At 42.8% G+C, this 11,553-nt stretch overlaps 1 protein-coding gene across 1 annotated transcript in view; it reads left to right on the top strand.

Annotated features, from left to right (window-relative positions):
- RNF11 (ring finger protein 11) overlaps positions 1-9,672 on the top strand; it is a 30,415-nt gene extending 20,743 nt beyond the window's left edge. The window contains exons 2-3 of the mRNA XM_068405810.1: positions 7,716-7,885; positions 8,483-9,672. Coding sequence (XP_068261911.1) covers positions 7,716-7,885; positions 8,483-8,654 — 342 coding nt within the window. The 3' untranslated portion in view covers positions 8,655-9,672. The remainder of the gene's footprint in view (positions 1-7,715; positions 7,886-8,482) is intronic.
- The last annotated feature ends 1,881 nt before the right edge of the window (positions 9,673-11,553 follow it).

Here is an 11,553-nt window from a genome sequence, read left to right on the forward strand (position 1 = left end):
GTCAGCTGCACCCTAATGCCCAAATTCCCCGAAACGGCACCCAGAGGTGAGCAGGGGCTGCCTGCGCTTAGCCCGGCTACGCTGGGTCTGGGGGCTCAGCAGCCAGTTCAGGGCATAACGTGTGCCATTACTTAGTGTGTTAAGTTGCCCCCCTGAAGTCACCTGCATGCCTGTGCTCTTCATCGGGTGCCTGCCTGTCCAGTAATCCATATCAAGCCCTTGGTGTAACGGACTTGCACGAACTTGTCCCAATGATGCAATGCTTTGGGGGTTATAGGATGGTAGATTTGGGCCCAGCTCATGTCTCAGAAGGCAGAAGCACGTGTGAGCTTAAGCTTTTTTGTCTGCTGTACCCTGAGGTGAGTCCAAGCCTCTGAGTGAGTGGTTTGGGTGGGTGCATGGGGGACGGTGTCGGGGACCACACATGTCTGAGATCATGGGATGAGTGGGGCAGGCTGTGAGCGAGCCCGTTTGCTGCGTGGCGTGCGGGACCCGGCACAGAGTCCAGGCTGCCCGTGGACCTCACGTGTTACCCAGCATGACCCATACTAGTATTTTTAGGTGTTATCCCTTTGACTTATACATCTCACATTCACCCTTCTCACATGAACAAAGGGAATGTTATCCCTTTGACTTTATATACCATAAACAAATTGCACCAATTGATGCTTTACCCTTTCCAGAAAGTAAATACGTGTCTGTAGGAAGTGTGAACGATTCTCCTACTTCTGTGTAGACGATTAGTGTTCTGTCAGCTTTTCCGTCGTAGCCCCGGAGTGCTTCCCCCATCTCTCATGCTTCAATGCAGCCTCCAAAAAACACGTTAACTGGATTAGTTTGCTTGGGGTGGTTCTCTTTACTTTTTGCTTCCTGCTAGTCTGCAGTTCCACAGCAGTAAGTGAACGGGACACCGTAGGTTCACTCTGTACCTTTCAGCAGAGGAGACAGTCTTGAGAGATTTATTTATTTTCAGCCTCTTCCGCTACAGGACCATTTTCTTCTTCCCAAAACTTCAGGCTTTTATTTCTTGTTAAATCTGCTCCTCATTTCTCCAGCGACCGTCTTGCTTGAACCATCAGTGCTGTGTTTAACATAGCCGTAGCACTGTAATAACTGCCTGCGCCTGCCAGGCTTAAGAAGGGGTTTCTGCAAAGATAACCACTTGGCGTAAGCAGGAGAGGACATGTACCAATAATGCAGATGTTGTGGTTTGCTGGTGGGGTAGGGTGATCCGCATACATGTGCTGTTCTTCTCCACCAGCTGCAGAAATGACTGCTGGCCCCTTCTGCTGGACTTTCTCCTTACCCAGCTGCTTTGCTTTGTAGTCCTTGGGGTGTTCATGTCTTAGGAGGCTGCGTTTTGTGCCCTAGTGTCCTTAACTTAATGTTTAGGGGCAACTGTTCTTCCCTGGCTTTCCTCACTGCAGCAACTTGACAGAAAAGCATGAATTTTTTGTAAATTGTTTACGGGTCTTTTCCCTCCCTATATAAAAATAACTTATTAAAATAAACATACTAGGAGCGGTAATAAGAGGGCTTTGTTATCTCTCAGAAGTTGTGGCCTGATGCTGTAAGTGGGGCTGTCTGGAGAGATGGAGTCAGTTCTCTGGTGAGCAGTTTGATGGTCTGGGATGTGTTGGTGTGTATGTTATGTGCTTTCCTGAATAAATTCACACCCTGATGTTTGATGGGATCACTGGAGAAAGGAACAAGGACAGCTAAAGCCAACGTGAAGCTGGTGAAGAAGAACTCAGTTAGTGGAACCCCATACCCAAGGATGTGGCCCTTGAGTCAGAGAAACCTGCTGTGCAGCCTGGAAATGTAAAAGCTGTCTGGTTGTGTCAGGAGATTGTGCTTCCAGGGATTAATTACCGCTTTTTAATTACTGCTTTTCCCCTACAACTCCTTCTTGCTAATCTTTTATACTTAGGTTTGCACTGATGGTTAATCAAATTTCAGAGCAGGTGACTCTGCAGAGCAGGAGGTAATTTCCATCTGCCAGGTGAGGCTGTGTTTGCATTGGCCAAGCTGAAAAGGGCCCCGTCACCTGTTCGTCTTGGCAGTCGGTAGCCTTTTGGGTTTCGTGTGGCAGCACAGGTAAGAAGCTTGGAAACAAAGTCCCTTTCTGTGCTAGCCCTTGTCACTGTCTAGGAGAGCAGCAGGCAGGATGCAGCGAGTTTGTACCCCCTCTCTCTCTGCCCCAGCCCTGTTTTTGGCAGCAAAGCTGAGCTCAGGGGACAGGTGATATTTTAAGAGTTGGCAGCCAGCACTGATTTGCTTTCGTGGTTGCTTATCTTTTCCAGCTCTTCAGATACATTTATTTCTCAGTAATTTCAGTGCAATAATTGTGGAAAATGCAAAGGACCATGTTACAGTTTTAGTAATCGCCTAAATGAGGCTGCACCATCACTGCAGAACCACCGCGGCTTTCACCAGAAAACACCTCCCTCCGCAATGGTGACAGCTCAAACCAGGTGTTGGCTCTTAATTGGTGTGAGCCGCTGGAGACGCGCTGTGCAGATTAGATGTTAGGAAGAAACTCTTTCCTGTGAGGGTGGTGAGACACTGGCCCAGGTTGCCCAGAGAAGCTGTGGCTGTCCCCTCCCTGGCAGTGTTCAAGGCCAGGTTGGATGGGGCTTGGAGCAACCTGGTCTAGAGGAAGGTGTCCCTGCCTGTGGTGGGGGCATTGGAACTAGATAATCTTTAAAGTCCCTTCCAACCCAAACCATTCTGTGATTCTGCACGTTCCTCTCCTCTGTTGCAGGCTGTCTCCTTAGTCTGTTGTTACATTAATTACTGACCATATCTACAATGTCCCATTCCTACAATGCCAGAATTCGTATTCATCTCCCCTGAAGAGCGCCCTGGTGGGAAGCGTGTATGGCCCTGAACGCAGCCCGGGTGCAGGGGGCTCTTCCTGGGTTTGAATATTTAAATGATAATTGTGATAGTAATAACACTTTAATGGAAAAACTGAGATGTGAAATTTTCTGTGTTGTGGGGTTTTTTTTTTGTCCTTCAGTGCAGTCAAACTTCTCAAGGAATATATCAAACAAAGGAAAGTAAAAATAAAGTGATTTTGTTTAAAATGGTCATGAACAGTTAAAGTAAGCTCTCTCCAGTCAGCAGTGGTAGAAGAACAATCCCTTAATAAATCTTAAAAATGGAGTATACGTTTATTGGCCTTAAAGGTCCAGGTGAATCAAATATACATTCAAAACTTAAATTGTGTGATTAGTCTCCTTAGAGAGGAATGTGGGAATGCTGAGAAATGCAAGGACTTGGAACCGTGTTTTAAAGGTGAGCCTGTATTTCGTAGAGCAGTGCAATGAATCTGGTTTGATACGCATTATTATTTGTTGGGAGAGAACTATTTGTATCTTCACACTTCTCACATAAACAAAGGGAATCAGTCTTTGGCGTGCTTGAAAATTTGGTAAAGGATCAGTTACAGTTTTGCTTAATACAGTGTTAATTTAATGTTTAATCTCTTTTCTGACTGCATTACTGTTAAATGAACGGGGTCTGCTAGACAAACCCATGCCAGAACGGCTCCTCTTGCATGCGCAGGTGTGTCTGATCTGGTGGTCTGTCCCAGGTGTCCCCTCCAAATGGGAGAGGTGAGAGGAGGGGATTTGTCTTTCAAAAGAACTTTTTAGCCTAAGTGTTCAGCTATCGCAGTTATTTATACTCACTGGCTACCTGGAAGCAGGAATATAAAAGGTTGGGTAACGATTTCATTACATGATGTTTTATAGCAACTGGTATTCAGCTTTATAAATGAACTGTTCTCTTCTGTATGGCAGAAAAAGGTTTTTATAGTTGGCAGGCTGCTCGTAATATTTGAAGGATTATTAAAGTAAGCTGTAGTTGTCGTATAATGCACATTATAATGGTGAGTGGTTTTACATTAATATGTCTTGGGGGAGGATATTATTTCAGAATGTATATTCACAGACGGATGGAATTTGAGTCTTTTCACCTGGATCAGAATGACATTCACAGAAAAGGCCCCTGGACCATCATCCCAGCATGTTCCTTATGAGTAATAAAGCAGTGAGAAGAGAAAATTTCATAAAATTCAGCAGGGATTTTGCAAAAAAAAAACCAAAAAAAGCATTATTTTTTTCCTCACCTCCTGACTTCACATCTATAAACTGAAGTTGTTCTTATCTAGATTAGTTATTTAGGCTTCCTGCTAAGCATCTCACCTTAGAGGTGAGAAAACTGGGAAGCAGCAAGGCCGAAAGGTTGGCACAGTGACGGTGAGCGTTGTCGCAGGCAGCGATGTCGCAAGGCTACAGAAAGGCCAGGCCGCTTCTCCGATGAGTGTTCGAGGGCTGGCGGGCAGTAAAGCGTATGTAGCTCCGATGCAGCTGTACGTGAACTGGTGCAGCTGCTTTCAGACAACACGTTTCAAGAAAGACATTTGCATATCGAAGGGATTTCAAAAAAGAGCTGTGGGAACGGCTGGGGAAATTCAAATTGAACTGTTATATTTGCATTACTTAATTAGGTAGCAACTGCAAGGACCGTAAGTGCTATACGTACTGGTATTTAAAAAATGTAAAAAAGACTGGGGATAAATGTAGCTAGGAGGACGTTTGTCTCCTTTGTCAGACTGAATTGATCTGGTGTTAAAATGCAAATAAATATCCCCGGGTGAGACACCTGGAGAGCGTTGGATTAGAGGAGGAAGAAAATTTAGAGATGGGAACCGAGCAAAGCGGTTAGCAGTGGAAAGCAGGTGGCTGTAGACAGGATCTCAGGGACAGCAGTGGAGCTTGAACCTCTGGAGGTATGAGATGTTCTGAGTTATTCATCTCACCTTTGACCTTCCTGAAAGGATAATTTGTGCATGTTGGTGCAATTACTAAAAACAACAAACAAACAAAAGCCCTGATAACGCACTGCTGATATGTGGTGTAGAGGGATCTTAAAATAATCTTTATCCAGGGATTAAGGGTTTCTGATCTACCACTGACCTGTTTTCAGAGTATTACAAATTCATTGCACTTGGAAAACCAAGATGAAAATGATGTAAAACAAGAAAAAAGCAGATTTACAGCAGCATAAGTAACCAAGGTGAGTTGTATTGATGAGAAACCTCCTTTTTCTAGGCAAGAACCCAAAATGTGCTTGGAAATCTGCATGCTGCATGCAGAAACTCAGCGTCTGGGCCTTCAAGCCATGTGTGAAAATGTTTATTTTTATTAGAAGTGAAAAATGCAGACCTCCAGATGCCCTCTATGATTTCCCCCCACCCCGAAGGAGGAGGAGGAGGCAGCGTGAGATGGAGGCACAAACCCTGCTCTAGTCCTCGAGTCTAAATTAATGCTGTTATTTAAGGGCTGAATAAACATTAGGCAGGAATGATTTCTGTGCACAGAAAGCCAGGGAAACTTGTGCTGACACCACCTACTTTGTGAACAAGAACAAAGTTTTGTGTCTCCAGGACTGCAGCCATCTGAGATGTTTTATCATTACTAAATTCATATGGGAAAAAAAGAATTGATTAAAGCAAATTAAGTGCCAGAAAGTGATGTTTATTTCATTGCCTGACACTAATATGTGGTTTTGATTATTTATTTTGGCCTTTTTTAGTTTTTTTGCATAGAGGAATAGAGTTAACATGAAATTTCATCTTAGTTTGAGATGCCTGACATCTATATCAGATGATAAATAACACGGACTTTGGCTAGAAGTTCAGTATTTCGTAATTTTGTCTGCAAAAACATTTTCCATGGTAGATAAGGGAAAAGTGAGACACCAGAGCAATAAATTCATGCTCGTCTTTGGAGTAAAATAATAATTACTTGGGTAATACAATCTTTTTATATATATAAAAATATACGTCAGGGGGCCTCTGGCTACAAATGTAAGTTGACTGAAGTCTCGAATCCTCATGTTGTTACCCTTGAATATCCACGCTGGAGTGAGCAGGACCGTGCCTTAACATGGGTTGATAAAAGCAGCCGTTGTAAACGGTGGAAGATTGGCAGAGGGGTGATAAACCCGCATGTGCAGCCTGCTCCATCTCTTGCTTTGACCCCTCTGGGGACACCAAACGTCACTCCAGCAAACAGAGCCAGAGAAATCTGGGCTCTCGTAGTCTTGTGAATAAATAGTTTAAAGTATTTTCAGAATCATACAGGTATAAACACACCTTTTCTTTTTATCTGTTGGGGGGAGAGGACTGGTTTGAAAAGGTCAGTGTACCCTATAATTTGACTCTCTGCAATGTGCGCGCTGTGTTCTTCCATTTTACTGGTATGTTTGTATCCAGGGGACTGCTCGCTCTGTTTGGGCAGGCTTTTAATAGTAATGGGGAGGAGAGATTAAAGTGCCACCAGACAGCGTGTTAAGGCAGTGCACTGGACCGTGGGTGTTGCGTGGCCACCCGTTTTTATTTACAGTAGTACAGTTTATGCATTTTTCACAACAGCTTGGCAGCCACACCAAGCCCAGGTTTTTATATTCACAAGTATGAAGACGTCATGGTGAAACACAGCCCTGTTTTCACCCAGAGTTACTTATCTGACAAGAGATTCATGTCCAGTATGTGAAACCATAGAAGCCCACAGCTGGCAACTATAAATTCCTGCCGTAACTGGCTGTGTCGGACGTGCAGCGCGGGGTGGTGGCCCTGCTGGGAGGGAACTCGAGACAGGACGCCAAAAGGAGCGTTTCCAGACAGTGCTGGCGGCCGGGAAAGCGTTTGTGTATTTGGCCCAGGAAGGGGGTCTGGGGGTCCATCGGGCCTGGGCTCTCCAGGCCTGCGTGGGGAAGACAGCACCCACGGTGAGGGGCACGGCCGCGGTGCGGGAGCGGGTTCCCCGGGTGAACAGCCCCTCACGGCAAGTGTCTGCAAAAGGCTAGAACGAGGGAAAGAGCTTTTGTTCTTGTTTGGCCTATTACAGACTTGAAAGTTGTGTTAATTTCCTCTCTAAAACTTAACCGCAGCAGTCATGGGGTGGATAGTGTGACCGATTTCTCATTTCAGAGTTGTCCAAACGGGATGGTTTTAACTCACAACAGGTTCTATTAACTGTAGTTTCCTTTTGCTGTATAATTTCTGCTGAGATGATCAGTTTGCTGTTCTGCTGCTGTAGCCATGCACTGTCAGTTGTCACTGGTACTTTCAGACTTCGAGAGTTTGTCGAACCTTTTTTTCCTCCTCCCGTTTTCGCCTTTCCTTGTATTTCTGCATTATCACTTGCAGGCATGGTTTTGCCAAGGGGAGCTGTATTGATTGCAGCAGCCTCCCCTCCTGCCCCTATTAGCACCAGCCCGTGCCGTGCATGCGTTAGTTACACTGCTCCTCTTTTTTCCTAAGACAGGAAGGAGGGCACATCTCTCTCCAAACACTGTGTTCTCCATGTCTTTGTGACACAGGAACGTCTTCTGCTATTGATTTAATAACCTGTCCAAACCAGCATAGCAAAGCCTTGGGGAAAAAAAAAAGTTACTGATAGTTTGTGGTGTTAAGTTCTTGAAACATAAAACCAGGACTGGGCTCTGCCTCAAGATACTGGCCTCAATTCTTTTTCCCATTCTCAATATAATTATAGCTCTAAAATTGTGAAGTAGGAGTTGGAGATCCTACAAACATCTGTAGGACTAAGAGAGGAAAAGTTGAGTACATTGCTGATAGAGTGCTACGAAACGCTAGGAAAGCCTCTGCATTTCTTCTAACTGAAATACTTTAATTTTAGGAGCAGGTCCCTGTTCCTGTTTATCACCCGACACCTAGCCAGACTCGGCTAGCAACACAGCTGACAGAAGAGGAACAGATCAGAATAGCGCAGAGGATAGGCCTTATTCAGCATCTACCTAAAGGAGTCTATGATCCTGGGCGAGATGGCTCCGAGAAGAAGATCAGAGAGTAAGTTACAGACCCTAATGAACTAGCGTGGCTGTTGCACTGGGTTATGATACTGCCTGGGAAACCTGAGCTCGTCCTCCTGTTTTTGCCTTATTTTTAGGGACTGTAATTTAATGTAGCTTTCTGAAAAAAATAACCCTGCAGAAGGCGCTTCCCTTTGTCCTCACTTGTTTTCCTGTTACAGGTGAAAGTACTTTCCCGCCCCCTGTAATTCATGCCCTTACAGGTTTTTTTTCCTCTTTATCCTCTCTTCACGGGGAAGTAATTTCATGTTACTTCCTCACCTTTATGGCTCCCTTTTACCGTTTCTGATGTTACGCACTCTGCTGAGCTGCCCTGCCGTGCCTACAGACGGCTTCCTGCCCTCCTAACGTCATAACCATGGGCCTATACTACAGAGGAAACACAAAGAGAGTCTAGTGCTTGGTGGAGCCAGCACTGGCAGAGCTAAGAACTCCTCACAGTACCTACAAGTAGTAAAAGTTTGTTTGACTCAAACTTATCCAGGAGCAGGCATCTCGCCACTTTTCATTTCCAGTGTGGTAACAGCAGCTTAAATATTTTTATTGTTTTTTGTGTTTTTTTTTCCCTCCCCAGATGTGTCATTTGTATGATGGACTTTGTTTATGGGGACCCTATCCGATTTCTGCCGTGCATGCACATTTACCACCTGGACTGTATAGATGACTGGTTGATGAGATCCTTTACCTGTCCATCCTGCATGGAGCCAGTGGATGCAGCACTGCTTTCATCATACGAGACTAACTGAGCCAGGGTTTCTCCACTGAACCTTCAAGGAGACCATCCACTTCAATGGGTTTGATCCTTTTGTCATTCAGCCCAAAGAGCCAGGAATTAGGAATTAAGATCATGCACAAAGTATACATTTCCGAATAAATAAATAAATATTCCTGAATGGCTGCAAATATTGGAAAAAACATAGTATTTTAGAGACTATAGAAAAGTAGGTTGTTATTTTTAATGTAAAGCCTTGACCCACGGTTGTCTTTTAATGTTTGTTCTTATACCCATATATAGGAATTGTGTAAAGTGTTACAGCAACTGTAAATGTTTAAACTGCGTGTATCCAATTTTATTAGCAGCAAGATAAGAGTATTTTTTCCTAAATAAAGTAACCAGTTTTGTTCTGATTCTTTTCACAAGTCCTGGCATTTGGGTCAAGGCTTTATTGAAATCTACATTTTTATAACACTGGCACAAAGAAATAGTTTTAAGCTTGTTTGCACAGTTCTTTTTCTTTTTTTTTTTTTCCATTGGAGATGGAATTCATTGCCTTAGGTCTTTTTAATAGTGTATTGTTATTGTTGGGCTGGCTCTATGCTTGAAAACCAGTTTATTTATAACCTGTTAAAAGTGCTATATTTTGTTTGCAGTTAGGAATACGCAGACTTCAAAGTGATCTCCTAGCTTGTAAGCAAACTGAGATGCATTATCCCTTTTCTACAAGTGATGCGGAATATGAAGATCTGAAATTATGGTTTCTTGGTTTTTATAACTTGCTTCGGTTTTGATGAAATAACAGTCCTTAAACTTTAGTATGTCACCTTTACCTTGATCAGGTTAAAAGTGAGTCAGATGGACAATAAATAATGAAGCTGCCATGACTGAAAAAAAATATTTGGAACTAATGTAGTGTCAGTGTTAATCACTTATTCTATTTTTCTCCCTAAAAATGGTTGTCTTGGATCATAGCAAATGGATACTGCATCTCTCGTTCTTGTAGTTCTTAGGTTATCGGAAGTTAAGAATAAACATACTGTATCTCAGTCTCCTGTATTAAATGTATCTGTTAAGCCCTGCTGGCTGACACGTCAGTCCACCAAGCAGATATGAAATCAGATATGAGGAAAATCTATTTTGTTCTACACATAAATGCAAAGTTTATATAAACACAGACTGTCATACTAGCAGTTGAGGGGGAAAACAGTACTGCTAGAGCCAGAATGACACAATTAGCCAATTTCTCTAGCAAACAGTGTGTGCTTATTAAGAGATGGTCGTCTAGCAAAGACTGCTGTAGCTGTAAGGACCTTTTATCCACTTAGCGTGGGGCTTTTTTCTTTTCCTTTTTTTTTTTTTCCACCCTCTGTTAATGTACCCTACATACATTCAACACAACACCGATACCTTGAGAAGTCCCGGGCTTGCAGAATGAGATGCAATCTCAAGTTAACCACAACAAATCAAGGAATGTTCTTGATCGATTGTTTTTCATAGATAGTTTCAGTACTTGATACAACAAGTTGTGTTTTAAAGACTCAAGTACTTTGAAGAATGAGTGTATTTACAGTATAGAATTGTGCATGTTTGGATAATTTTTGAAGGGCTGGACAAAGTGTAGAATCAACATGTTGATTTATTATTCCTGCAGCTGACAGCAACCTGCTCTCTTAGGGAAGAACTAACTCCCAGTAGCAGTCAGAAGGAATTGGAAGCGGTCTGCAGTCCTACATCCACTCACATAGCTACACATTTATCCGGGCTCAATTTTTGCTGAATTTGTACATACCTAATTACATGGATCAAAATCTGCGACGAGAGACCTGAAGTTGTGCAATATCATTGTTCCTTTTCATTATTCCATGTGTGTTCCTCTGTGTCCTCCTTTTTGTCCGTCTGTTTTGGGGGTTGGTTTTTGTTTTGGGGGTCTGGGTTCTCTTTTTTTTTTTTTTTTGGTAAAATATTGTCCACATTAAGTATTCATTTCTTTACCTCGTTAAAACTGGCAGATGAACAATTTGAAAAAAGAGCATTATCATGTTGGTATTAGTCTTTCTTTATGACAAGACTTGATTAAGAAAGATTTGAAAGAAATACAAAGTGACCGATTTTACTGAGCTGAACGCTTTTCTAGGCACCTTGTATAGTTCAACTTTTAACACTGATATACTTACCGGGCTAAGGGAAAAAGTTACTTTTATTAAAATAACCGTGAAATAGCAAAAAGGTGTGAAGGGCTAAAACTAGAGTTGATAACAGAAAAACATTCCAAAAAGTTCAAATTTTAGCTTAAAGACAACTGTGTAAATATAACAAATAAATCAAATGATTTTCCAAGTTTTTAGGTGCAGTGCTGTTCTGGATGATTTCTAATTCAAAAAAGCAATTGATCTGAATTTAATGCAAAATAATGTCTTTTAGCTACAGTTGTGAAACCAGATCTGTGTCTTAATTCCACCAGCTGTAAGATGAAGACAATATTTGCTTCCTGTCTCAGAGATGTCTAATAAATTACTTACACTTCAGACACATCAGACAGTCCATTCACAGCCCAGCTGCTTCCTAACCCGAGTCTGCTGCAGCCCAGTGAGTGGAAAGGGCTGGCTCTTACTCATCTGGACCTGTTCAACCATAGCCCTTATGATGCCAGGGCTGTATGTTTCAGGGGGGACAGGCCCATAGTAAAATACCTGCAAAGCAATTTGAATTAAAAAAGTGTTCTTACAGCTACTGTGTGTAAGTAACCAAGTTTGTAAGTGCATCAACAGTCGTCAAAAAATGTTGCTTTAAAGCCTTTCGTAGGGACTATGCAGTATGATGTGCAACAATGCTGTCTGTCCTTTAGAACAGTACCTGGCAAAACAAGCCTGGCACAGACCCAGAAACAGCTGAGTGGATCATCAGGCTCAATCCTCTGCAATTTCAGG

This window comes from Nyctibius grandis, chromosome 8, assembly GCF_013368605.1.
Source record: "Nyctibius grandis isolate bNycGra1 chromosome 8, bNycGra1.pri, whole genome shotgun sequence".
Lineage (NCBI taxonomy): Eukaryota > Metazoa > Chordata > Aves > Nyctibiiformes > Nyctibiidae > Nyctibius > Nyctibius grandis.